The sequence below is a fragment of the Morone saxatilis genome, unplaced genomic scaffold, assembly GCF_004916995.1.
Source record: "Morone saxatilis isolate NCDOM2014 unplaced genomic scaffold, NCSU_SB_2.0 Contig10, whole genome shotgun sequence".
Classification (NCBI taxonomy): Eukaryota; Metazoa; Chordata; class Actinopteri; family Moronidae; genus Morone; species Morone saxatilis.
Window position 1 is genome coordinate 8,716,978 of NW_023339652.1, and position 26,336 is coordinate 8,743,313.

The 26,336-nt window shown below is 40.1% G+C and overlaps 2 protein-coding genes across 3 annotated transcripts in view; one reads left to right on the top strand and one right to left on the bottom strand.

Moving 5' to 3' along the window:
* The first annotated feature begins 1,026 nt into the window (after nt 1-1,026).
* On the top strand, nt 1,027-5,115 carry LOC118336096 (zinc finger protein 436-like). The gene is made up of 8 exons (XM_035672674.1): nt 1,027-1,143; nt 1,348-1,550; nt 2,280-2,390; nt 2,589-2,684; nt 2,790-2,900; nt 3,423-3,543; nt 3,704-3,904; nt 3,995-5,115. Exons 1-8 carry the CDS (start codon nt 1,125-1,127, stop codon nt 5,008-5,010), a joined length of 1,878 nt encoding a protein of 625 aa, XP_035528567.1. The 5' UTR covers nt 1,027-1,124; the 3' UTR covers nt 5,011-5,115.
* Nucleotides 5,116-6,093: 978 nt separating this feature from the next.
* The window catches only part of cacna1c (calcium channel, voltage-dependent, L type, alpha 1C subunit), a 139,495-nt gene continuing 119,252 nt past the window's right edge, over nt 6,094-26,336 (bottom strand). For both annotated transcript variants that reach the window (XM_035673392.1, XM_035673400.1), the window contains 14 exons: nt 25,713-25,840; nt 25,510-25,606; nt 24,954-25,056; nt 24,454-24,555; nt 24,110-24,237; nt 23,833-23,967; nt 22,500-22,864; nt 19,661-19,789; nt 19,424-19,548; nt 19,223-19,320; nt 18,970-19,066; nt 18,652-18,760; nt 18,336-18,492; nt 6,094-17,780 (listed from right to left, as the gene is read on the bottom strand). In XM_035673392.1, the coding sequence (XP_035529285.1) occupies nt 17,301-17,780; nt 18,336-18,492; nt 18,652-18,760; nt 18,970-19,066; nt 19,223-19,320; nt 19,424-19,548; nt 19,661-19,789; nt 22,500-22,864; nt 23,833-23,967; nt 24,110-24,237; nt 24,454-24,555; nt 24,954-25,056; nt 25,510-25,606; nt 25,713-25,840 (2,253 nt within the window). In that variant the 3' untranslated portion in view covers nt 6,094-17,300. The remainder of the gene's footprint in view (nt 17,781-18,335; nt 18,493-18,651; nt 18,761-18,969; nt 19,067-19,222; nt 19,321-19,423; nt 19,549-19,660; nt 19,790-22,499; nt 22,865-23,832; nt 23,968-24,109; nt 24,238-24,453; nt 24,556-24,953; nt 25,057-25,509; nt 25,607-25,712; nt 25,841-26,336) is intronic.

Genomic DNA, 26,336 nt, shown 5'->3' on the forward strand with positions numbered 1-26,336 from the left:
GTGATTTATTACCTATTATATCCTAATATTGTATGACATATCACATGTTTCTGGTTTATTTTTAGACATGAATAGTTTTAATACCATATCATAAAATATTATACGCCCTTTTTACAGCGGTAATTTGTAACAGATGTTACTAATAACATGAATGATGGTTGAGTTCCTTTAAGTGTGACAGTAAAGCATTACAGTGAGCCAGCAGTCACAATACCAGCACCCTGAAGGTGAGGAGCTAAATTAAAATCAGCCATCATTAATTTTATAATTTAGACCTATAATTAATTCATCTTAGGAAGTCGGAGAATTTCCTCAGCAGAAGGAACACTTGATGCTTCAGTTTCTCAGAAAAATATTCATTAAAGATTCACCAACTTTGGATTTACATGATTTCCCTGTACAGAAAAAGGTAACTAGAAACCAAAGCTTACAGAAAAATAGTTAAGTAAAAAGTACAATATTTGCCTCTGAGATGGAGTAAAAGTACATAAAGTTACATTAAGTGAAAATACTCAAGTAAAGTTAAAAAATACCTTGAATAAGTCCAGTATTTTAGTAAATTGTTTGTTACATTCCACCACTGTAAATTGTGCATTTTACAGTGGTTAATCTATCACTACTCCGTTTGGCTGATTAACATCCATTACATGCACAATGATTTTTAACAAAGCATTTAAAAATCCCCCAAAGCATCAAAAAAGATAGGACTTTGTTGCATGGCTGCTGTATTTATGTTGCATTATATGAATTGTTTAGCAGTACAAATGAATAAATGAAAGGGTAAAAGATCCATGATAGCACAAAAACAAATGTGCGCCATCTACTGGCAACATGTACTATTTCCCAGCATGCACACGCAGCCACCTGTTTGTGACTAATTTGCCTCCTCTCCTCTCTTATTAATTTTTTTGATAGTTTCGTTTATTATTACATCACAACGACACATTTATTTTGAATAGAACAGAATTGGACGTCCCAGCTTTTATTTTGAAGGAATACGCAAACAGCAAGACCGTATTCATAACATCCGTTTTACTCGGAAGTTGTGAATGTGTTTCCCTGCTCTGTAAAATGTATGCTGAAGGGGTATTTTGTTCATTGTTTAGACGTTTTTAAACCAAGGAATGGCGTGGAGAAGCAAAGGTTTGTGTAATTATGTATGTAGGTGTCTGTTAGTGGTCGCAGTCGGTCATTTTTAGAGTTACTAATGTGTTTAGGCTCACGTTAGCTTGCTAATGCTGAATACAGTTGTGGTCAAGTAGCTTCTAAATGATTATAGGAGCCTCTGTGGACAAAATGTACTTTATTCATTCATTCGAGTACGCTTGTCTCAAATGTCCTCTCCAGGCCCCCCTCTTCCCCCGGCCTCCTTACATCTCCTCGTCCCTCCAGTGAGACTTATGTCTGCTTTCATATGGCAAGTAGTACAGCAGCACAGTGTGATGCAGTATGACAAACTGGTGGACTTCATCAGTTTGGCGACAGAGATCGTCCCAGAGCTCCTGAGTCCCAATCAGAGAGCTCAGCTCATCCTGGGCCTGAGAGCGAGGGTGAGGAACTACTCTTTGTCAGCCTTATTAAATGTGTGTGTCAGTGATGCCAAGATGGTACTGTTTGTTACTCGTTTCCCTCAGTGGCTCCACAAGAGACGCATTTTACTTGTTTATTTTTTTCCTACCTTCGCCATGTGCATATATGTAGTCTTGAAGTTTTCCTGTGGGTTTTGAATTGCTAGATACACAGATGAGCCATAACATTATGAGCACCTGGGCACCCTGCTGCTCATGTTTTGGAGATGCTCTGACCCAGTGGTCTAGCCATCTCAATTTGGCCCTTGGCAAAGTCGCTCAAGTCCTCAGTGCCATGATAACCAGATAATCGGTGTTACTCACTTTACTTGTCAGGGCTCATAATGGGTGATCGGTGTATTTTACCCCACAAAAACAACATTTCTGGTCCACTCACACTACAGCTTTTAGTCAAATATGATTATCAACTATCAAGAATTAATTTTTAGCCAGCATGGAGTCCTTAAAGTGCAGTTGGACATTGGCATTTTTGTGTTTCACATTCACTGTAGTATTTATCATTTCATGATTGTGAAAATAATTACTTGTGAGGAAAGATATTCCTATTTCCTCATTTTTTACTTTGCTGTTGGTGTGTATCTTGTTTGTCTTTTAACAAACTATCATACTATTGCTCTGTTTCTCATAATCTTGTCCCTGCTGTGTCGTGCTCTTTTGAGTTACCTGTCTCCCACCTTTGCCCCACTGCAGCTGGTTCTGGAGCTGTGTCGTGGTGATGGCGTCGCCAACCTGCAGACCATCCAGAGCCACCTGGATAAAATCCACGCCTGCAGTGCTGAACTGAGCACCACTGACCAAATGGTTGGATTTTAAAGAATATTCAGAGCTGCTCCATAAACCCACCATGGATAACGCACACATTTAGAAATCCAGGACATTCCCATAGTCACAGATATGGAGTTCTGTAATGCCATTACTGTTTTTGAATACAAACTGAAGGTAAACACAGTAGTGGAAACCTCTAACCCAACAACTTTATTGTTGTTTACTTCGTGACAGGCCAGTGTTGATATACTGAAGACCTCTTACACCAACTTTGCCAGCCTGGTTCAGAATCTTTTGAATGTTCCTTTTGAAAAGGAGATCTTCTTCCAAGTGAGTGTATCTGTGGGAAATACATATCTCTTAAAGATCTTCATCAACCATTTATAGCGGCAATGTGTTGATAATTTAAATCCAAAGCTCTGGCTGTTTCTGTAGGAGGTTTTTCCTGCAAACTACGGCTCTAACTATGACCAAAGACTGCAGCAGCTGGTGTCTGAGTTCCTGTCCAGGCTGGAGCAGCTGCTGCCCATACCAGATCTGCAACAGGTACTGTCTGACACCAAACTCATTGACACCTGTTACATTCAGCAAAACAACTCGCACTGTTACAGTATTAATCCTAAATAAAAAGCATGTATCTTTTGAGTATAACAGGTATTGTAAATGAAATAACATTTTTCACTGAGGCCAACTTCTATCCTTTGAAAATAAAAATAAAAAAGTGACCGAGCTGCTCTGCAATTTTTGTCATCCAGGGAAGATGCATTTGGGGGATGTTGAAGGCATACTTAAAATAGTTAGCAAAGGCTGTAGCGAATAACCAAACCCTTCTAATGGGCTAGTAACAACGTATTTACACGAATTGTGCAGCCACATTGATTCTTGTTTTTCAGTTTAAAATGTATGAAATCAGAAGTTCACTGTGTTATTTCTCAACTAAAATAAAGATAATTTTGAGCCACAACATCAAACATTGTCACTGGATTTTCGTCTGTTTGTGTTTTTGCTCTGGATGGTGTTGTTTCACTTGCCAACCTGCATCTCTGTCTTCTTCTTTGTGTGTGTCAGACAGCAGCATGGCTCACTGAAACAACATCGGTGTCAGAAGAATTTGGACAGCATCAGTCTGAACCCTTTGCTCTTAAGACTCTGCTGCTTCATCACAAACAGTTGGGGACTCTCAGCTCTGGTAAGTTTAACAGAAAAGACACGAGGAACAGAGTTCTGTAAGTAGTTTCCATCTGTGTAAAAGATCAAGGTGTGAAAAGGCTCTGTTTTCTTGTTTCCTCGCTGCTGTCTTGCTCATTTTGTGACAATCTTGTCTTGTTCCTCGCTTCCTCTACTACAAGCTCATTCCAGCAGGGAGGAAGATATCCTTTTGTCCACCCTGGCCCTCCCTGTCCAAACAGTTGAGAGGTTCACTGAGGCTTACAGTGAGGAAGATGATTATGACAATGAGGAAGAGACCCTTTCATTGGAAGATTTAGAAGAAGATTCAAGTCAAAGCTCAGACATCGCTGCAAAGGAGTGGTTGCCAAAAAGGGAATCAGGTTAGACAAAATCAGCTGCAGTAGCAGACCAGGATTGGTCGAGAATCGGTCAATTTTATTTTACTAACTCGTTTGTCAATCTGTTTCCAGGTCGTCTGTCTCGTTTATTCATCTGTCCCCAGTGTTCATTCGCTCACCGCATAAAGAGGAAGGTCCAAGAGCACATCCAGAGTGAGCACGTAACAGCTCCCATTCAGAAAAAACTAGCTGTGAAAAAGGCCAGCCAACAGAAGACTAAAGACTTGAACGCCAAAAAGAAGAAAGTAGGAGGCAACTCGGAGAAAAAGAGGACACGCAAACAAAAAGACGGTGTTGAAAAAAAGCAAGAACTTAAGCAGAAGGACAATTTGGAAAACAAGGAACGACGTACACGCAAAGAGCCTACGGGGGAAGACAAAAGGTTTCTGAGCACACGAGTTGTGGACAAAAACTTCACGGAAGAAGAAACCAAATGTCCTAAGTGTGAAAAGGTTTTTGAACATCCAAATCAACTGAAGACTCACATTAAGCTCCACGGCTATGCGTACCACTGCAGCCAATGTGAAAAGGGATTCACCAGCTCGTCAGGTTATTACCAGCACCAGAGACTCCACAAGAGAGGACGGATCTTCATCTGCAGCCAGTGCAACAAGGGATTCCTGTGCAACTATTCGCTCAAGCAGCATGAACGCCTGCATGAAGGCCCCACCAACCTGTGCATGATATGCGGGAAAGGCTTCAGCAAAGCAGGCATCGCAAGGCACATGCAGATGCACAGAGGGGAGAAGAATTACTTGTGCACCATGTGTGGAAAGTCATTTTTGTCCTCCGGGGAGCTGCTGCTGCACACTCGTTCTCACACGGGCGAGATGCCGTACACCTGCACCCACTGCGGGAAGGGCTTCTCCAGCAAGAGTCACCTAAACGTGCACACGCGCTCGCACACAGGGGAGCGACCGTACCTGTGCTCAGAGTGCCCGAAGCGTTTCCTCACACTGAACTGTCTGAAGAGACACATGCTCAGCCACAATGGAGTGAAACCGTTTAAGTGTCCAAACTGTGACAGAGAGTTCTCCCAGCAGGGGAATCTGAAAAGACACTTGGCAACTCACAAACCTGACACGTAATGTGGCGCTTTCAGTGCTGTTGTTTCACCTTGTCTTTTTAAAACCTGTCTAAAACCAAAATTAACTTTATTTGTACCAAGGCAAATTAAAAGTCATTACTCTTGAGGATGGCAGTTATTTAATGTGTACTCACCAGCAAAAACTGGAAAGTAAAGTATTCAAAGTTCCTGTTATCTGCTTCATTATATACGGTTACCAAAGTAGTGCATTCTAGCAGCTGTACACAATCACCAATACTGACTGTCATTATTTTGTTTTTTGGCTCCTATTTTGTGTCACGTTGTTGCTTTTCTCTCCCAATTCTGCACCCAACTTTGTCAGAGAATCATCATCATTTTAAACTGAGCAAAATGACTGTAAGTTACCTAACACACAGCTGAAAAGCTGTGACACCTCAAAGGTTACCTCAAAGAGCTATCTATAAGAGGATTTTTATGTCCTGAAATGTAATGTGTTAGTAGTACAGTTAAATACACTAAATACCCCAATGATCCTGTGAACAGTAATTGTGCGATATCAGAATATCATACTTTATGTCTATAATTTATATGTATGAGGTGAGCATAAACTGGTAACACATCATTTACATTGTGCTATTTGAGTATAAATACAAACAATTGTCTGTTATATCTCAACTGTTACCTGTGGCACCTTTTGTTTGACTAATTCATCATTGATCCACAATTAGTGAACCTTTGGATTCCTCGAATACATGTTTGAGAGTTTATGTCCAAATTTTAATATATATACATTATATATTAATGTTTTTAACCATTAAACAAGGTTTTATGGACAATCTCAGGAGAACATACAAATTAAATCAGCCTTACAGAAACATATAGAAAGGTACACAGTATGATTATGATGTTTAGGGTGGATTTTCTCCTGGAAGCGCAGTGAAGCACACCTTTATGTAAACCGGTCTAACAAACTACAATTGGCAAATACAATTATTTATTTTAGTAGATACAGTAATTAACTAAAAAATTAAATGTATCACCATTGGTCTACCAAGATGAAATGAGAGGATAAAGACCTGAAATGCAACCGATAAAGGGAATTGAAAAACACAGCTGTAGGAAATGCAATTTATTTGCAATTTTTTAATAACATCATTCCTCAGATAAAAATGCAATGTTACAGGAATATACATCAGATATTAATTTAAAACTTGCTTTCAAGGGACCATACAGTCTAAATATACTTTTTCCTTTTTTTATTTACTGGTAGCGTGCGTTATAAGCAAGACAGACTCTGTCACCAATGACAGACTGACAAGTTACAGATACAAACTGTACATTACTTATTTACAAATCAACTTTTTGTTTGGTTTTTCGTTTCACTTTTTATTGAAAATAGGAGTAGAAAAAGTGATTGAATTAATATTCTGATTTATTTGATTTGTATTCTTTCCCTTTCTAAAATCTAAAATGAATGAAAAAAAATCAAGAACTCTCCTTTAGAAAAAAGAAAGAGAAGCAGAAGAAGAAGAAAAAAGGGTGTGTCCACTGTGAGACCATGCAGTCGTCACCGAGGAGACGAATGGTAACTGAGGAAACCAAATGATGTTGGGCCAGTGTCACTTAGCAACCTCAGAACCAATGAAATCCCTCGCAGGGATGTTAAAAGAACTCAGATACAAAATGGCCACCTGCCTCCAAAGCTACCGCAAGTACAATAACACACTCTAGTTCATTTTTTTGACCATAAATAGTGCTGTTATTAAATACTACGTTTAACAGTAGCGTCACTACTAATATTACAACAAATTGGTCTCTGTGTGAACACCTCTCTCCGTACAAAATAAACTTGAGGATTAACAACAGATTTCTCTCCGACAAACAAAAACAAACAAACAGCTCAATCCTGGCATAGGCCCTTTAACACTTTGCATGAGTAGTGAACTAAGACTATGAATGAGATCATAAGACACTACTGACCAGTGGAGAACAGAGCCGCACAGCCCTGCTGGCATTTACCCAGTAAATTAGGGACAGAAAAGCTTTTTGTTGAACACTACTGTATATGGAGCCGTGGATCCCCTGCCATTGATATTGTCAGGCTGGCAAAAGGCCTGGATAAAAAGATTTTTGTTAACGCCTGCATGCTGTTAAAGAGGCGTTTCCACACCAGCAAGAAATAGCTCACAGAAGAAAACACTGATAATGTACACGACACTGCCGATGCTCTCAGATGGGCCAAGTCATTCATTAAAGCTGCTTTTACACACACACAGGCATACAAGACCTGTTTGTTTCTAACTCTTTTGTGGTTAAATGTGTCTTTTTTGGCGAGACGAAACCACTTGGAATCATGGTTTGGAGCGATCCTATGTGTCTGCGAAGAGGTCAAATCAGATCTTTTATGTCTGTGGTGATCAAAACTGAGGCAGCTGGCTGAAGCTTCCAATACTTTCTTCCATTAAGGGCTTCTAAAAAAAGGAATATATCCAAACATAAACCAGTAACCGAAATCCAACTTTCAAACACTAAATGTGTTTTTTTCAGATATGTATGAGCATTACTGCGTCCTACATTCAAGGGATGAAATCATTATCATTCATGGTGCAACGTTAAGTAGCTCTTATCAGTGAAATAAGAGAGAGAAGTAGCAGGTGCAGAACCATTTATGGTTTCACTGCACCGTAAAGCTGCTGCCACTCCTCTAGAGCTGAGAGTTGTTAGCTGAAGTAATATCTTGAAGAAAGTCACTGTTAGAAACACTAGCTGGTACAGAAAACTCCTCTCCTCAATCAACAGGCTGTGGGTGCAGCGTTCTCCAAAAAAAGTGAAACACAAAGAGCAATCTCTGTGTCAGATACTCCAACATGTGCAAACAGGGATATCCTTTATGATCTATTATTAATTTAAGTGTACGAATAACAGTAAGAGAAGGAATGAGTGATAAACACAAGGCTTTCGAGGTACTTACAATACTAACAGTCATCCTAAATGTTCACATATGGGTGCTGCTGTAGGTGCTGCTACACAATGGGTAAGTTATATCTTAACTATCCTATGTTATCTCTACATCTATCGGACAAGCAAATATCATTTATTTGGCTAATGGTTAGGGCTCTCCAGCCCCGGGAAAAAGGATGAGGGTTGTAAATAATTCATATTTTTTGTTCCTCACCACATGCGTCTGTGAGTGTTTGAGTGTCACTATGAGCCAGTGCAGCAGAGGGTTAAGATTTTTTCAATACTGATTATGGTTTTAAAACTTTGTGACACCAGAATAAGTTTTCCTGCAAAATGAATTATTACAAATTTATTAAAATTTTGCAAGCTGTAAATTGAATGTGTGCAAACAAAAAGTTCTTTTAAACATAAACTCCCAGACTGGTGCCTAATTTCTTGACAATTAATCAAGATTATAATTAGTCCTTCAGATGTCTAAATATGTACCTATATAATGTGTAATTCCATTGCATGTACTTTGTTTCTCCCTATAATCCTACTTTTGCACTGGCAACAAAGAGACAAAGAATAATTTTCACACAAAGGAAACTTATCGATAATGATTTGTAAATGCAAACATTCAGCTGATGGTAAAGCCATTAAAACATTTGTCCTGTCAGTCCGATATATAGAAAATGCCAGTATGTTGAGTTTAACAGTGGGCATTTTCCTTCAATTTCTTTTCTTTTGATTCATCAAACTTTCATTCAATATTTTATAATTTAGATATAGTTTTCTATATATATATATATATAATATCTAAAATAGAAGACACTTGCACTATAAACTTGTATTTTATAATATATTCCTTCTTTCACTTTCTGTTCCATTTCCTAAAGCGTTCATCAGCATTGGTGTCAAAAAAACATTTGTACAACAGACAAACAAAGAGACAATCCTCTCTTGTTTCTCTAGAGAAGGAAATTCATATTTTAATTGGATTTAATTTGATAAATTAGACTCCTACAACAGGCTATGCTGATTTTTACCTTGGAAAAAAAGGAAAATAAAAATCTATATTCAAAATAGTCCTCTTAAAATAGTTTTGTCTGGATCAAACAATGATCAACAAACACTTCTGTTTACTAGAAAATATATCTGAAGGTAGATCCACATGAGGAAATCTGAATGACCAAGATCGGAGAAATAACTTGACTCCTGCTTTTCAGCCTCGCTCTCTGATACGTAACACACGTCTGTGTGCAGTTTAGGATTTACACACAACTCTAATTCTTCTTTAAATGGTATATGTGTGTAAAGTACTATTTTTGTCAAAACATGTTGGATGACATCTTAAATATATACAACAGCTCTTCCACATAAACAAAGCATGTGGGGGGGGGGTATCGCCGTCACTGTCAAGATGCAGAATATAAATTCAACATTTTTAGATGCCACAAAAAAAACGGACATAATGTCTCTTTCAGCCTAAATCCAACAAGTAATTTTACTCACTGCTGCATAAACACACAAAACTATGGGTGTAATAATTTAGGGGTTCAGATGTAGTTCAAGTCCCCTAATTTTCTTCATTGGAAGAAAACAAATTGAAGCTACATGATTGTAATAGCTCAAAGCATAGAGAGATCTAGTCCTTAATAGGTGGATTTTTTTTGGTTAGATGTCTTTAATAGCTTAAAGAAAGCATTTGAGTTTACAGTGTATATATGTATGTGTGTGTCGCTGATGTAAGACTAGTGAAAGAGAGAAGGATCTCTCGTGCTACAGTAGGAAAAATGTCCAGACTTTTACCTGCACTGACAGGTTGCTGGTCGGTTAATGTCTTTCAGAACACTTCACGCAAAACGGACAAACACATAAGCAAACGCGTTTTAGATTTCAGATCTCTCTGTTGCTTAAAGTAGGTGTCAAATTATTTGGCAGCATTAATTTCTATACTTTAGGGTCCTTAAAAGCTGAACAAAGAGCCTCCACAGCCACAGCACTGGTAATGGATTTACTTACCTGTATTTAAGAAAATTCAAATTGTGAAGTAGCCTTTCTGTTGTGTGTGTTCTGCAGCTAATCATATTTAAATAGAGTCATATTTGAGTCAAGGACTGAAACGCCACATCGTCTGGGAATCATCCAAGCCCATTGTGTATATGCCATCAGCTTAAACATACAATATTTCTTCTTCAGTAAATATAACTACATTATTCCCTGCTGGTTCCTTTTGGTCAAAAATACAGTCAATAAAGCGGGACTTTGTTCAATAAATTCATACTGACAGTCAGTAGGCCTATATAACACATTTTCATGACCAGTATTTCAATAACTACATTCCCAAATAAGTGTTCTGCCCTTTCCTTACTCTAACATTCTGGTGATTAAATATTATATATTCATATATATCTTTGCTATAGTATGGTATACGGTATATAAAAATATACAATCATTGGCTAGTGGTGAGACAAAAGATATTATCATTCACATAGGACCAATACTTTATATCCCTAGAGAGAGAAACCCATGCACATCACATAAAACATTACTTGGATATATAATTCACCATGTCAGAACTTAAGACCACCCTGAAATTCAAACATGATGAAATAAAACAATACTAAAAATACTCTTCATCCAATATTCTTACTCAGACCAAACACTCACTGCTTCCCATTGTTATCATCCATCAACACTAGATTGTCATCCGGCCTTTATTCTCTCTATCCTTGCTTTCGCTTGAAGAAATCACTTGAATTTGAAGTGCACCCTTTACGGCAGAGGGGTGTGGTTGTACTCTAGCTAGCTGAAGGTGGACATCCAGCAGGCACAGCTGCAGTCTACTAACTATCTACAGCAAACAGACCTGGCTCATGGTGGACAATGTGATTTGCAGCTGTTGAAAAGGACTGTTCCAAATCCATACTACACACTACCTGTATACTAAATCCCATCTGTATGTGTTTGCAGTTGGTATAAGAAATCAGCATATTTAATACTTTAAACATTTTATACTAACAGGAAATTATGCAATACACGACTGTCTAATGTCAATTAAACTGTGATTTTAAAATAATAGAAGAGAGTATTTTATTTGTCAACTTTCTGGAACTGTCATACCGCCATTCGTTTTTTAAAGGGACACACATACACAATGCCCGTTAACTTGTTATAAACCTGTGAAAAGAGTTCTATAATGTCTTCTGTGACTCCGGAGGATCAATTTCTACTCTTCTTTTATTATGTTTCCCCCAATTTTATTCAATGTCAATACTAAAAACAGCTAGGATGGACCCCTTTCATTTTTACATTTCCTTTGTGAATTACATTGAAGGACAGTGGAGTCCACTATGCATACTGAATGAGTATGCCTAATAGTCTCACTTTAGTGTGAACACATTAAATGCACCTGCTCAGAATTAGTGTGTGGTATAGAATTGGGAAACAGCTTCAGGTTAACCTGTGGATTTAAAGTTTTGTCTGCTTGTATATTGTTCACTTTGTGCTTGAATATAGCAAGTAAGCAATAACATGTGTATGCTGCTGTGTGTTTAGCTGTCTAATATTATTCACCAATAGCTTTTTGTAAAAGAAACTACTAATTGTGGGTAATTATTTGGTCCATTTCATAAAGATTATTCCCACCGGTCCATCTTCCACATGTCAGACGAGTCAAAAGATAGAAGCTGAAGACAGAGACTCTGGAAACATGTAGGTAAAGAAGTAGCGACGCCTGTCTAAGCTGGGGAGTACAAATACTTTAGTTTGCTTTTTCTCTCAATTCATCAACAATCATATAAACACGAGCTCTGTCCTTCTCAGGGATAAGAATCAGAAGATTAACTAAGAGCCCATAAGACACAAGATATGCAAAATCACCTTCCAAATACCCCTCCACTGCTGTCCACAGTCAGATGTTTATCTAAAGAAGAAATACTGACTTTAATCATATGTACACTAAATAGAAATAGCTACTCTGTCATAATGTGATATGATACTTAACCTGATAGAAACAAAACGACTGCAAAACCTGGCACGCTCAATGTCAACATGTGAACCTCATGCAATACTGATGGTACACCCACGTAGCTCAATCCATTTAAAAACTAACTGGAATTAAACGAGAGAAAAGGGATACAGTCAAAAACATATTAAGTCAGGGAGGTGAAGTGAGTTGTTTTTGCTGCTGAATCATCAAAATAAATCTTCAGCTGTTCATTCCGGGTTTCTGTTGATGTCATGGATGTCAAACCACAAGCAAAAACACCAATTTCACATCACTGTATCAACACACATTTTTGACTGCAGATGCAGATCCAACACCCTGGCACGAGAAAGATAAATAAATACATCTTTACTATACTGCACTGCAATGTACCTGATTTCAAGTATGTTAGGTTTCTCTGGCATGGAAACCACTGAGTTTACTTAAAAATGTAACAAACGGAAGAAAAAAAAATACATTGTCATGATATTGATTTTTTTTTCACTTTTACAAGTATATTTACTTCGGGAACCTTGTATACAGTCATAGTTATTGCATTGTTTTTGCATATCTTGTGGGATGCAGGATTACACCCACTCATACCATATACTGCAACACAACACCTCATAGTTCATGCTAACCTATACAGAACATAAAACTGGAATGCTGCTCCACTCCACACGGGGACACCACAGGCCTCTGAATCTCTCTCACCTGCATTTAAACACAAAGAGCCTTTAAACAGACACAAAAAAGCCTGGTGTGGCACGTATGATATGCAGGGTTACTCTATAGAAGAATGTGTTTCTATAGTATGTAAATGAAGATTTATTAGGAACACAAAAGTAAAAGGATTTGAAGTGAATGTAGTTTCTATGTGCATGTATGGATGATATGATCTTTTATCCTCAAAGCTGGAGGTGATGCTGAACATGTATGAATGTATTTAGGATTATTAATCTTAAGGCTATGGTTGTAAATGATAAAACAAAATATACAGGTTGTGGAAACATTCCCATCCTAATTTCAACTGGGTGAGGTCTGACAACGGTTCTGTATTGGATAATTCATTGATTTGTTAAAGTGACATGGTCATTACATGGTGTCTTATCAAAACTGTCTTGAGATAGAGACATTCATAGCTGTTGCTATAGTGGCTGATAAAATTGTTGTTAGGAAGCAGACACGCTTGCTCCTCTGTAGCAGCTTGGATACAAAATCTACTACTTTACACTTCAGGTGCCTGCTGGTTACATTTATTATTGAGGATTTAGACCTAATAAGCCATTGGTTTATCAGGTAAATTAGCAAAAATAACCAGGAAGAGAACTCATTTAAATTCAGGCTTAAATAAACTTTGCCAGGGCTGATCCAACCCAAGTGTGGAAACAAAAAGCCAAGCACAAAGTGAGACTGTGTGAACTTTAAAGTTAAAACACTAAACCCAGATGCTTCCTTGCACACACTAATATGCTTGACTATACCTAAATCTGCCTTCCTCACTTTTAGACTTGAAGTTTGACCAAAAAAAAAAAGCAGCTTATACTGAAACTGAGCCACTAGCCGCAAAGTAGCTTATTAGCTTATGATACCAAGTTAATTCGATAAAGAACAATTTTAGTGAGGTGCTTTTAGAAAAACTGAAGGAAAGAAAGAAATGATGGAGAGATATTTCACGAAGCCAAAGGATCCTGGATATGAAAAAAAACAACAACAACAGATTAAATGTCAGGGAGGGTATTTCCTTTGACAACACAGACTTCTTCAGGGTTCGCAGTATGATCATAACCACAAAACAACAATAGCACTGCCGCTAAAAACACGTTCAACATTCACATTTAGTTTGCATAATAATGTCAGAAGTCTGTTACTGGCACAGGATGCAGTGTATGGCAGTGTGTTCATGCATACCCTTCCCTGCCACAAACCTGCTCTGCTTAACATGTAGGAATGAGAGCTCAGCAGGTAGTCCTTAATGGGAAATGAAAGTGAAAACTAATGGCTATAAGTCGATGTAATAGTGTCTCTGGGTAGGACTTCAGTGTCTTTTCAAAGTGACATTTTTAGAGATAATTTATAGAATTTATCTTTTGAAAGTGTTTCTTGAATTGTCCTAGGCTACTTCAACATATTTGGATTTGTTAAGGCTAATAAAAGAGTTCAAAAGTGCTGTTTTTAATCCTATAACCTTAACATAAAATTATTACTGAGATGGATCTGCATGTTAGCACTGGTTTGGTAAGATAAGACTTTCATTACTATCCTAATGTCTAGCTGAGTTTGCGTCCGGATTGTGGTGGTAACAACAATTGTCTTTCCAAATTTTCAGTGGTTAGCATAATTTGTAACTTAACATTTCAGAAAGCTGAATCATTCAGCTCTAAATACTATAAAGTAGTTTAATGAATGTGACAGTTGGTACCAAGGATGTGATACTGACATTAGGAATGTTTTTTTTTTTGGAGAAGATACAATAGCAAAGAGAGACATGTGCCCTGTGTAATGTACTATGGCCTGAGGTCCATACCTGTGCCATAATAGAGAAAGTTCAATAAAAAGTTGTCCGCATGCTACCTAAAATCTGTTACAAAAAAATTAAAAGACAAAAATTACACCAGGGGATCATCCAGGATGCAACTTCCCTCCAAACTGACAGTTTTCTGATTCGTATCCAATAATGTATCACGGTAACCAAACAATTATCACATCTTATCAATTACCAGTAAATTTGTAGTATAATTTTTTCAGTACTTAATTTTTTACCAGTAAATGATATTACAGACAAGGAATTGTTTTATTTCTAACAATGACAATAAATCATAAGGTTTTGTGATATGAGCAGACCTGAAGTCTTGCAGCATCTGTACACCAGCCCTAATAGTTCATTTGGAGTTTAAACTACGATTAAATGGTGAACTCACATGATTACGGTGTGTTACAGCCGAGCGATCAGAGCGTCACCCCCCCCCTCCCCAGTTCATTCACGAAGCGTCACTGTGGCAGTATGAATTTGGTGCTTCTACCATTCAGAGCAACCATCCACCATAAAGAAGAAATGCAGCAATTGCCAAAAGGCTCGTTACCTTGTGGCCAAGCTGCAATGCCGAAACTCATCACCGCTGTAAACGTAACCGTCACTCTGACCTCGCTGGAGACCTTACGCCTAACTACCTCTAAAAACAGAAAAATTAAAGGAAAATTATGTGATGACTAATTTTTTTAAGATTGAGAGTGGTTTCTGACTCTGCAGCTCGGCTAAAAAGTAAAAACCGTGCTAAAGAAATCACAAAGCTTTGGAAGCATGCCTGTCCATGGTAACCCTGTGTTAAGGAGGCCCATTATCACACACACACACGCACACACACACCCTCGCACGCACGCACACACACACACACACACACACACAAACACAAACAATACCATACTTGTAATGCTACCTTAATTTACTGTCTAGGCTTAAAATCAGCTTTTTAGAATACATAAGTAACCACTCGAACACAGGCACGCACGCACATACAAACGTACATCCTCACACTCATTTTTTTCTCTTCTGGGAAAAATAAATAAATAAATAGATACAATCTGTAAAAGGTGCATACTGATAGAGAGAAAGACCCCCCTTTTAGATACACACTATCTCACACATTCGTACACACATACATCCTGTACTAAAACGCAGACACACACCCGCACGCACAAATATAGTTATACACTCGCACGCAAACACTACGCCCTGCTTCGATACTTAAAACCTCTTAAAATTCTCCTAAAATAAACCGAGCAAAAATACATTTATAAGACCAGCACCCCGATTGTGCAAACAAATCAAGGATAAATTAAACCAATAACATCATGAATATAAAACAAAATAGTCATGGCTAGCCAGTTTTGCACAATATTGAACTGTTAAATACATAGTGGGCGTGGTCTGTAGAGAGAGTGTGTGGCAGCAAATCCAATAGGATTCCACGCTGAGAGGAAGAGGAGGGTTTTGGAGAAGGAAGTGAGGTTGATTGACGGACAGATCCTCTGTAGATCCATGCCCAGAGTCTGTTTTCATTTCAATCGGTCACTCCCATTCTCTCCTCCACCCTCCATCTCTGTTGCCCTGTTCGACACACTCACCTCCCGAGGGCTGAAAAAGCAAAAACCCAGCGATGGAGGGAGACGGATGGTGGAATAACCAAAGAGGAGGGAGGAAGGAGAGAGGGAGGAGTGAGGAACGGCGAGGTATGAGGCAGAAAAGGGGGGCTCGCTGTCTCTGCTTAGCCACCAAATGCTCCTCCCATTTCCTGTTTGGGGCAGAAAGTGGGTGTGGCCAAAAGAGGAAAAGCGGCAGAGGAGGCGAAGCCAGATAAAGGTGACGAGGCGAGTTTGTCTCTCGCTGGCATCTTATTGACCAGCGGATAAAAGAGCTGGCTAGCTTCCTGTGGGCCAGAGAGTGTCTCTCTCTGCCCGTGGCCCCCTACAGCAGGCATGTTGTGGCTGTTGGTCCATCCCTCAAATCCTTCCCCCCCTTTGGCTGGGGGTGGCGTGTCACCTTAATCCGACCCCCAGGCTGGCAGGGCTGTGCTCCAAGGTTCCTTAGCTTTGGAAGAGGAAGAGAATTTCAAACAGGGTTTTCCTCACCCCCGTTTACTCAATACAGCGCTTCATCATCAGTGAACCAAGAAGGAGGAGTTGACCTTTGACCTCAAGTGGGTGTGGTCAGATTTGAATCCTTAACTGACCCCCTCCACAAGCTGGTCTGCTGTCCCCTACCTGGCTTCATGGCGGCCAGACAAACAACAATAACACAACACCAAAGTAGGCAGAGGAAATGAAAACAATAAACACACTATGTCAGCTGCAGGAAATCCATAAAAGGACTTGCTTCTGTTGTTTCCTTTCTACAGTTCCTCCATTCCTACTTTCCCCTCACTTTTTTTTGCTTGTCTCTACTTTTCAGCTCTTCACACTTTGAGGACATGATAAAACTGTGAGGCACTTTAGAGACACACTCAGACACGTGTGGAGAACACACGCACTCACGTACACGTACAAATAGAGAAAATCATAGATCACACGCAAACACACAAGCATACACTCAGATAGTATAGAGTATAGTGTGGTATACTTTACTACAAATACTCACACACATACAAACTCATATAAACAAACATAGTCATAACCAGGTGTTTAAGGTTGCGTCACTGGCCGCCAGTGTCCAGAGCGGTTATGTCTGGCAGAGAGGCAGACAGTGTATCTGTGTGTGTGTGTCTGTGTGTCTGTGTGCGTGTGTGTGTGAGGGGCGGGGACAGACAGAGCCAGCTGCGGCGCTGTTACCCAGCACTGACAAGCGTCAGTCTCTGATGATGTCAGAGGGGCCAGTCGGCCGATCGAACCCGTCGAGCCGTCTCCTACAAACTCGTCACACACTCCATATCCTCGTCCTCCAACAGCCCGCTGTTCCTCTGCCGTGCTCCTCCAATCACAACCGAACTTCTGTGGTGCCCCTCCTCCTTCCCTTCCGCCTCTTCCTCCTCCTCTTCTCGTCCCCTCCCCCCTGCTAGCAGCTCCTGCCGCTCCTCCACCGAGGACGGCCCATGGACAGAGCCTCTGCTTCCTCCGGCCTCTTCCCCACCCTCGTTGACCACTTGGTCCCTGTGCGTTGCTGCTGCTGCTGTGTGGAAGGGGAGGAGGGTGCCGTTGGGGCTGTGCTGGGAGGTGGAAGAGGTGCTGGATGTGGCGTTCGTGGCCGTGTTGCCGTTGAGAATGTTGTTGGCGGCGTGCTCCATCTCCTCGATGGTCATGTCACAGGCATCAGCCAACTCGGCTTTGGTCACCTCAATGAACGAGGGGTCCTGGGCGAAATGACCCAAACCCTCTGATATTAGCACCTTGAGTGGAAAAGGAGAAAGAGAGGAATGGACAGACAGGAAGGGAGGAAGATAGAGTGAAATGGAGGCAGAGAAAAGTAAACTTTAATGTAGAAAGAAAAAATTATCGATGTAATCTCCTAATAAGTGTCTTGAATAATCAGTTGATCTGTGAAGCCAAAGGTGATGTCATCAAATTGGTTGTTTTAAAATTAAAAATTTTTTTAAGAAGTGTTGCGACCCAATATAAAAGATGTGAGAAGTCTATAAATCTCTAAACCTCTCAGATTTTCTCAATCAAATACATCTCTGAGGCCCAACGAGGTAAAACTATCCAATATTTCACAATGTTGGAGATAAGAATTCACATTTGTGTAGTAGAACATATTGTGTACTCCTCAAATTTCTCCTGTGACCCACTGGAGCAAACTCAACCCATTCATAATGTCAGTGATTCCCAACCTGGGGGCCTTGAGACAAAGAAAAACAGCAAATCCTTACAATTCAGGATTGTTTTAGTGCAGACTAAGTAACAAGTAGTGTTTAACTATCTCCAACCTGTAGACACACACTCACCGCCTCCACCAGACTGCCTGCGCTGCCGTGAGACAGTGAGCTGGAGTCTTTTCCCAGTAGCGAGGGCACTGTGAGCGACACCGGCCGTGGTGGTCTTTGATTGGACACGCTGGGGCTAGGACTGGGCACCCGGCTATTCCCATTACTGTCGCTGTACCTGGGAGCAATACATTTGTTTATTATTATCATTACTATTCCTACAATAGCTTAAGTGTCATCATTACTATTCCTACAATAGCTTAAGTATCATCATAACTGCTACGTGAACAATTGTACTGGGACTTGTAGCTGTTATTTTCAAGGTACTTAGTCTTACCAGGGCCCACAGTTGACAGAGGGCAAGCTGGTATTGAGCTTTTCATGGGAGTTGGAGCCCTCTAGCCTCAGAGAGGGCACTCGCTGGTAGGAGGCATCACTGCCATGGGCTGGGAAAATAAAGACAGGAGAAGCAACAATTAGGAGAACAAACCTAAATCCCCAAGTACAATGACAAAGCTGCAACATGACAAGAATAATAAGAATGACCGTTTTTCCCCTCATTAAATAAAGGTATGATTGTGCTTGCTGAGGAAATGTAATGCAACGTTTCTGCCAGTATTTGTCAAACTTAATGTGTGCACAGGATGCAGTATACCTGTGGGACTGGCTGGAGGCGTGGAGCACAGCCGGCTGAAGAGGGTAGGTGAGTGACTCCTTCTTAACAGAGGACTCAACCCTGCGACTGCAAGAGCCTGGAGGAGGAGAGAGCAGAGGGAGGGTGTTAGAAAGGAGCAGGACGTGGGGAGGGAGAATTATAGCTGAAAATGTAACTTCACACACTGTATTTACAACCTGATTATGTGCAGGTGTAAGAGTATATTTGTGTTTATTTTGTGGGCAACTTCTACCTGATGATGTACAAGGTGTAGAGGTACGGCCGTCTTCTGCGAGACGTCTGGCCTTGACTGTCTTCTGAGACACTCGAGATGGAAGGACGATCTCCGCCCTGACACACACACACAGACAACAAATACAAGCATGTAAAAATGTGTAAAACCTGGAAATAGGTGGCATTGTATTGACGTAAACACATGCACATATCCACTCACCCAGAGAAGTGGGGCAGAGGAAGACTCTCCTGGGAGACTGCCACCCTCCTCCTCGTCTGTCCTCTACCTCCTCTCCTTCTTCCATGGGAGTCAACTGCTTACATGTGTCATCATGATACACCAGCCTAATGAGTACACACATACACACAAAGAGTTAATCAAAGGCAAACCCAGAAACTAATTAAATTTAGACATGAAAGCTAAATTGTTCAGTGTGTGAGTCTGTTTCAGCAGTACATGTCAGAGGAGAGCGAGTGGTCATCCTCGTGGTACTCCCTGTCGTCGGCATAGCTCTCATCATATGTCTCCTCCGTTGACCCCTCGCCTCTCCGGATGATTGGCAGACGGCTGTCACTTGAGTCCGAGCTACAAAGTAACAAACAATCACAAGACCCGAAACAAACAAAAATAAAATAAAATAAACATAAACACAGACCACGTACGGAAAAAAACAGGGAGACAAACAGGCAGACAGATGTAAACACAAACAGAAAAAAAGAAGAAGCTGATTAGTAAAAAAAACTCAGAGAGGAGCTTAGGAGGAAAGACTTAGTGAGGCTTAACGACTGCATGTAGGAAAGGGAAAGAGGAGGACGGAGAAGAAGAAAAAGCTTGAGGAAAAGCAGGTGGGAACTATTTTTGTTAAAGCAAAATGGTAAGAAGCATCAATGGCAACAACTGGAATATGACAAACTGATAGCACGACTGAGGTGCAGACATCTTTATAAAAACAAAGATTAGGAGAGACAAGATATTGGCTGACGTTATTAGCTGATGCATTTTAATGTAAGCCTGCTGGGAAATGAAACACTTTTTATGCTGTTCTTATCATTTAAGATGAAGACCAATAAAGTAAATCAGATACTGCCTTAGCTACTCATCTTTTAAGAATTAACCTGGATACAATTTAGTTAGTCAGCAGAAAACACAGTAAAGTCTTTCACTCTGTCCTATACCTTCTTTTCAAATGCTGAAATCTTGGTTGTGTAGGTTTTTATTTCCTGAGACACAGGCTTAATCTAAACTCTGCATATAATCTGTATTAAACTATATGTTCTTTGTATTCCAAAGATGTCTTGTCACCCTATCTGTCCACATCTGTTTCATACTCCAGACTTAAGCTTGAAGGAGACATCCTGACATCTGAAGTTTAATCTCTTCTTCTTCATCAGATTGTTCGCTTAAAAGCTACAACATGTCAGCTGCCCCAAACCATCTGCTAATGGTTGTTTTATATTAAAACCAAAAGTCATTACAAACTGCTTAGCTTGTAGTTAGCAGTACCAATTATTTTTAATGATGAACACTCACAAATACAATTAACTGCTCTTTGTTTTCTTCAGGCACTGGCACATAAACGTCTGCTAAGAACTGCTTGGTGAAGAAAAAACAAATCAAATTTCTAAATGTCAAGATGTCCCTTTAATCCACAGCTATTCAAGGGCTCCAAAGCAAACTCTGGGTTAGAACAGCATTTGATTAAAACCTGACTAAGACTGTTCTGGATGAGTTTGATCAAGCTCATTTCACTTGGCAGCTGGGTGGAGGTTACCCTGTCGAAAAATCAATCAAATCCAAAGAGATAGTTCATCCGAAAGCTTATACTTTGCTTTGCCTGTAATGGAGCACTTAATCCTAGATCACTTACTGTCGTGACGCAAGGAAAGTGAATGAGTTAAACTCTCCTCTCTAATTAATTATAGCCCAGTTGTCTTTTACCAAGGATCTTAATCTTCAGAGGATGCCAGTCCACACACACAGACTAACCAAAACAGGTTGGAAAACAAAAATAGAAGTCTAAAACCCTGCTAGTTAACGCCTGGAAGCTGCAATGTCTCTCCAGGAAGGAATAAATAACCAACATGTAAACAAATTTGCTGTTCTCATAGCCTTGCCTGTAATATCACACAAGTATGAAGTTTGTCCTGAAGGCAGGACTAATGGAGACCACAGGAGTCATTGGCCTCATCCAATGGAGCATAGATGTGTTGAGAGAATTTAATAGCAATCTGCTTGTTAAAAGCTTTGGGTCTAAAATGGAAAATGTTCATCCTCTGGGGATGCAATTACACTAAGTAAAATGTGAGGGGGTCACCAATATCATTAGGAATCATCCACTAGGGACGATGAATATCCAGAGCAAATTTCATAGCAATCTAGCTAGTTGGACAGACCAACTGATAGACTGAGGGACAGACAGACCAATCTTAGACCCCTGCCTCTATAATGGCAAAAAGAAAAAAACATCCATGACAACGCAATATTAGTTAGCCCAGCACATTCTGCTTTGTTTTAACTAAATACTCCACGATTGTACACTAAATGTACTGAGCTATTAAAATCACAATAGGAGATAAGTATGAGCTTTCAGATGTTTCCACACAGGTGATGGACAAAGAGCAGACATTGTGTCTAACCCAGACCTGCCATAAAATACAATAGAACAGAAGGAAACAGCAGCAATAAGAGCCTTTGATAGGTAAGGTTTGGCCACGTTGCACCAAACAGTCTATCTATGGCTTTGATAGCAGATTATATAGTAGCAGCACAGAGTCCTGGCTTTTGCTATAGCAACCAAAACATTATGTGCATAGCAACAAGTCTCACTATAGCTCTTTGACAGCGATGTCATTTTATAAAGCATTATGAAACCTTTTCACACGCATTTAGGGGACTAACACAACACACACATATGTATATACACACACGCGCACACACACACACACTTTCTCTCTCTGTCCCCTGGCAACATACCGCATGAGGGTGTCATAAAAACACGTCCTGCTTGCCACCAGAAACAAAAGACAGGGAAAGAGAGGAGGAAGGAAAAAGAACATGAAGGAAATAAAAGAGCCATTTATGTCTGTACTGACATGTCATGTTGTTTATTATATTAGCTGGCCAGCTAAATATCTGTAATGATGGTCAGGAAATGAAAGAGACAGACTAATAATTCTTGCCTCAGTTCAACAGCATATAAAGTAGGAAAGGAAAAACATCACTTTGATACAAGAAAAACAAGAACAACAACGGTTGATATGACATAGATATAACCTGCTGTACGGGCTACACTCACCTCTTTGGAGGAAAGCACCATGCGGATCTTGGCAGCAGGATGGGAGTGAGCGGCTGTCCTGTGTGCCCGTCAACAGTGCTTATGGACGGGCTTGGGAATCGACTGATTCCCTGGGTCGTCACCCCAGCCATGCCAGTGTTGTTGGCATTGTTGATGTTGGCGTTGGAGCCCGATGAAGAGTAAGAGGAAGGGGTGAAAGTGGTAGAGTCCATGAGCTTCTCATGGGACGGGCTCTCGCCTTCGCAAGGGGAGCCCTTCTGGCTGATGTGCAAGGGACGCTGGGTAGTGAAGGACTGCGGGAAGGAACTGCGGCCATCGCTCTGGTTGTAGTAGTTGACGTGGTTGCTGAACAACCCACCAGTACGCTGTGGGGTGAGAGGAGAAAGAGAGAAAGATGAAGATGAGTGGAGGAAACGGAATTGAGATGATGGAAGAGACAGAAAAGGGAGAGGAGTAGAAAAGGAGACGGTAATAGCGGAGAAGGGCAGGGAGTTAGAGCAATGTTTATGTCACAGTATCGTTATAACTTACTACACTCAAACACACTATTGCTACTGTCACATTCACTGCTAGCAGCAACCAAACTTTACTCAGCTATGATGGAAATGCAAGCTGCTTGTATTTGCAATGTATCTCCAAATCAGAAATGGACTTTTACATTAAATCTCTGACATGGGAGCAGAATGATCATGAGAGTGAATAAATCAGACACTAAAGCTTGGTATAAAATCTCCATAATGTTCAATAATAGATCGGTGTCAAGAGAGTGGTTTGATTTTCTTAAAGTCAAGATGTTTTTCAGTCTATCTGTGTTACATATAGTAAGTGATGAAATACAGCAGTAAACAAAACAAAACATGAATGTGGCAATGGGTTTTGACAGTTGGGGCTGATATATGCATAACTCACCCGTGAGCGAAGAATTGTGTGTGTGTCTGTGTGCGTGTGTATGTGTGTCAGTTTTGTCAGAGGCTAACAGTTACAGAGCTCAACTTTTAGATGAAAAATTGTTATGTTAGATTTGATAGTTTTTCTTTTATGAAAAGATGTGACGTTGTTCTTATTTTGTAAGTTGCGGCTAGTGGATGTGCTTCCAAAATGCATACGACAAATTATTAAAATTTATTTCAGTAGTCTGCAGTGATTGGTAGCAAAGCTATGTAGTGGACAATGAGGCTTTTTAAATGTCTTTTCGAACCTCTGAGCACATGCAAGCATGTCCATGTATGTGCATAGAGCAATAATGTGGCTTCAAGCTGGACGCTGATCATCTCTTTCTCTCTTTCTCTCTCACTCTGGAGAGTGACTGAGGGTGTGTGTATCCGACCTTTACCCTGAAGATATCGTCCTCGGACGCAGCCGACACAGGCTCCTTCAAGCCTTTATCCAGCTCCTCCTCCACGGTCAGGTCTCCAGAGATGGCCCTCCGAATCTCTGGACCAATGTCATGCAATGTCCGCAGGCCAGCCTACACAGAGAACAACCACCAAGTGTTGCGCATGTAAAATTTATTTGATCATTTAAAAATAATTTTACGTTATTTTGCTGTCAAAACCATGAAACAACTGTTGTCTTCTGAATGTCTGCAACAAATTTATGAGCAACTGTACCTGCAGAGAGAGGGCAGTTTTGGGGGCCACCTTGGCCACCAGCCCTTGTTCTTTCCTCTTCTTAAACTTGCGGAAATATTCCTGGATGAGGAAGGTAGCGTAGAACTTCCCGACTGTTACCTCATCATCTGCAAGAAATAAAAATATTATAATTACAATAGCTTAATGCTTAGAATCAGGCCTCTCTTTTATTCAGAAAAAAATGATGTTGCAGGTGATACAGTTGATGAATGAAAATGTAATCCCAGCGAGTAGTGTTATGACTATTTAAAGTGTTCACCTTTTCAATATTTGTGTTTATTATTTTAGACTGTGTATGAAACTGTGTTAAAGAGTATACATACCACCAGCAGGGGGCACTACTTGATCCAAGAGCTTCATGCTGGTTCTCTTCCAGATCTTCTTCACTATTGCCCTTAGTTCCTCATTGGCCTGCTCCAGGTTACCTGCAAACACAAACAGTATACATACTGTAGATTCAAAGTAGTATTTTCACAGTTGCACACAATATTGCCACACAGCCTATCCAGTGTGAAAGCGTCAGCACAAGCGTATCTGTATTTGTATCTACAGGATAGTATATTGTTAATGCATTTAATACTGGATTCAGGAGGACCATGGGTGTTGTTATATTGTGTTCATTGGGCATCTTCAAAGTGTGAATGTGTGTAGCTTCTCTGAGCAGATAAAGAGAAGAAAGAACTGTACTGTACTGGGAAAGATGGTAATACATTTAATTTCCATCTTATACTCTAGATACAGTATGTATATATGCAGACATGCCCACTAAGTGTGTATCTTGTGCCTGTACAACTGCATTAGTGTTCATGTGTGTGTCTGTTACCTTCTGTCTTGATCCTGAGTGCAGTTCTGACCAGAGCAAACAGTGTGGCGTTAAACATCACCGTTCCATCGCTGTTCAGAGGCATGTTCATTGACACCAGACGCTGTGTGAGACAGAACATTTTGTTTAATCGGGCAAAATATTCAAATATAATGATGCACAGGTAAATTTCATCGTCAGCTGCCAATAGATACTGGCAGATGCCAATTTGTTGAAAATTAGCTGACAGTAGTTGGCATTATGATCACTATTAATTTCAATCAGTGTCTAAATATCAAAAATATTTTCTCGACATGTACAATCTGTTGTCAATGTGCCATTTGAGTCATTGTGGAAGGTGTTATGAGTTGTCAATATGTAATCACATTGATATCACAAAGATACATTTGTGTATATTTATCATGCCTGGTGAATAGAGTGGTTTTAATTCTGCCCCAAAATAGTAGCAGAATGAATTTGAAATCCTGATCAAATATTTTGTACATTTTCAACAGCTCTGCAGCCTTCACAACATGTTTGGGAATTTGTGGGACCATGTGTGTGGGTGTGTGTTTACCTTGCAGGCCACCCTGTGTGGACAGAGCTTTCCAAAGCCAAGGGGAGGCTGGATTCTCCGCAGCAGAGTCACCACATCCAGGTGCTTTATCCTCCCCCTGGAAACAGGACAGATGTCACATTATGGTGACTCTCTACAGAACCTCTGCAGATGACAGATTAATTATTTGGATGGCATATTTTGTTAATTATCTGTAAACTTACTTAGCTTCTGGGTCATATTCAGCCCAGATCCTCTTGAATTCATCAAGATGATGTGGCCCCAGGATCGACCAATCACGCGTCAAGTAGTCAAAGTTGTCCATAATGACGGCCACAAACAGGTTGATGATCTGGGGAGAATCAGGAGTCAGTCAGAAACTAAACTAACAAAATATAGTTGATTATAGATTACCTGTTTTAAATTATAACCATAACATAAATCAGCACATAAAAGGCACCTTTTAAAGGAATAGTTTAACATTTTGGGAAATATGCTTATTTGACTGCTTGCTGATTGGTACCATCTGTATGGTAAACATGAAGCTTCAGCCTGGGGGTGTTTAGCTTAAGTTAGGTTAGCATAAAGACAGGAAGCAGCTGTCCTGGCCCTGTCCAAAGTAACAAAATCAGCCTACCAGCTAAAGCTCACTTAAAAACATACATGGTGACAACAAGGCTCCAGGAAGTCACTATGTCACAAAGAAATAGCCTAGCAAATAACTTAATTGATCGTTTTGATCCTCTCATCTAACTCTCAGCAAGAAGTGAATAGCGAATATGTGTATTTCCTAAAATGTCCAACTATTCCTTACTCACATACAATGCAACCACTGCTTACTCTGATGC

Coding starts and splice junctions, on each gene's coding strand:
- LOC118336096 (XM_035672674.1), top strand. Junction 2,685..2,789: donor AAAAGGAGATCTTCTTCCAA/GTGAGTGTATCT, acceptor CTGTTTCTGTAG/GAGGTTTTTCCTGCAAACTA. Junction 2,901..3,422: donor CCATACCAGATCTGCAACAG/GTACTGTCTGAC, acceptor TGTGTGTGTCAG/ACAGCAGCATGGCTCACTGA.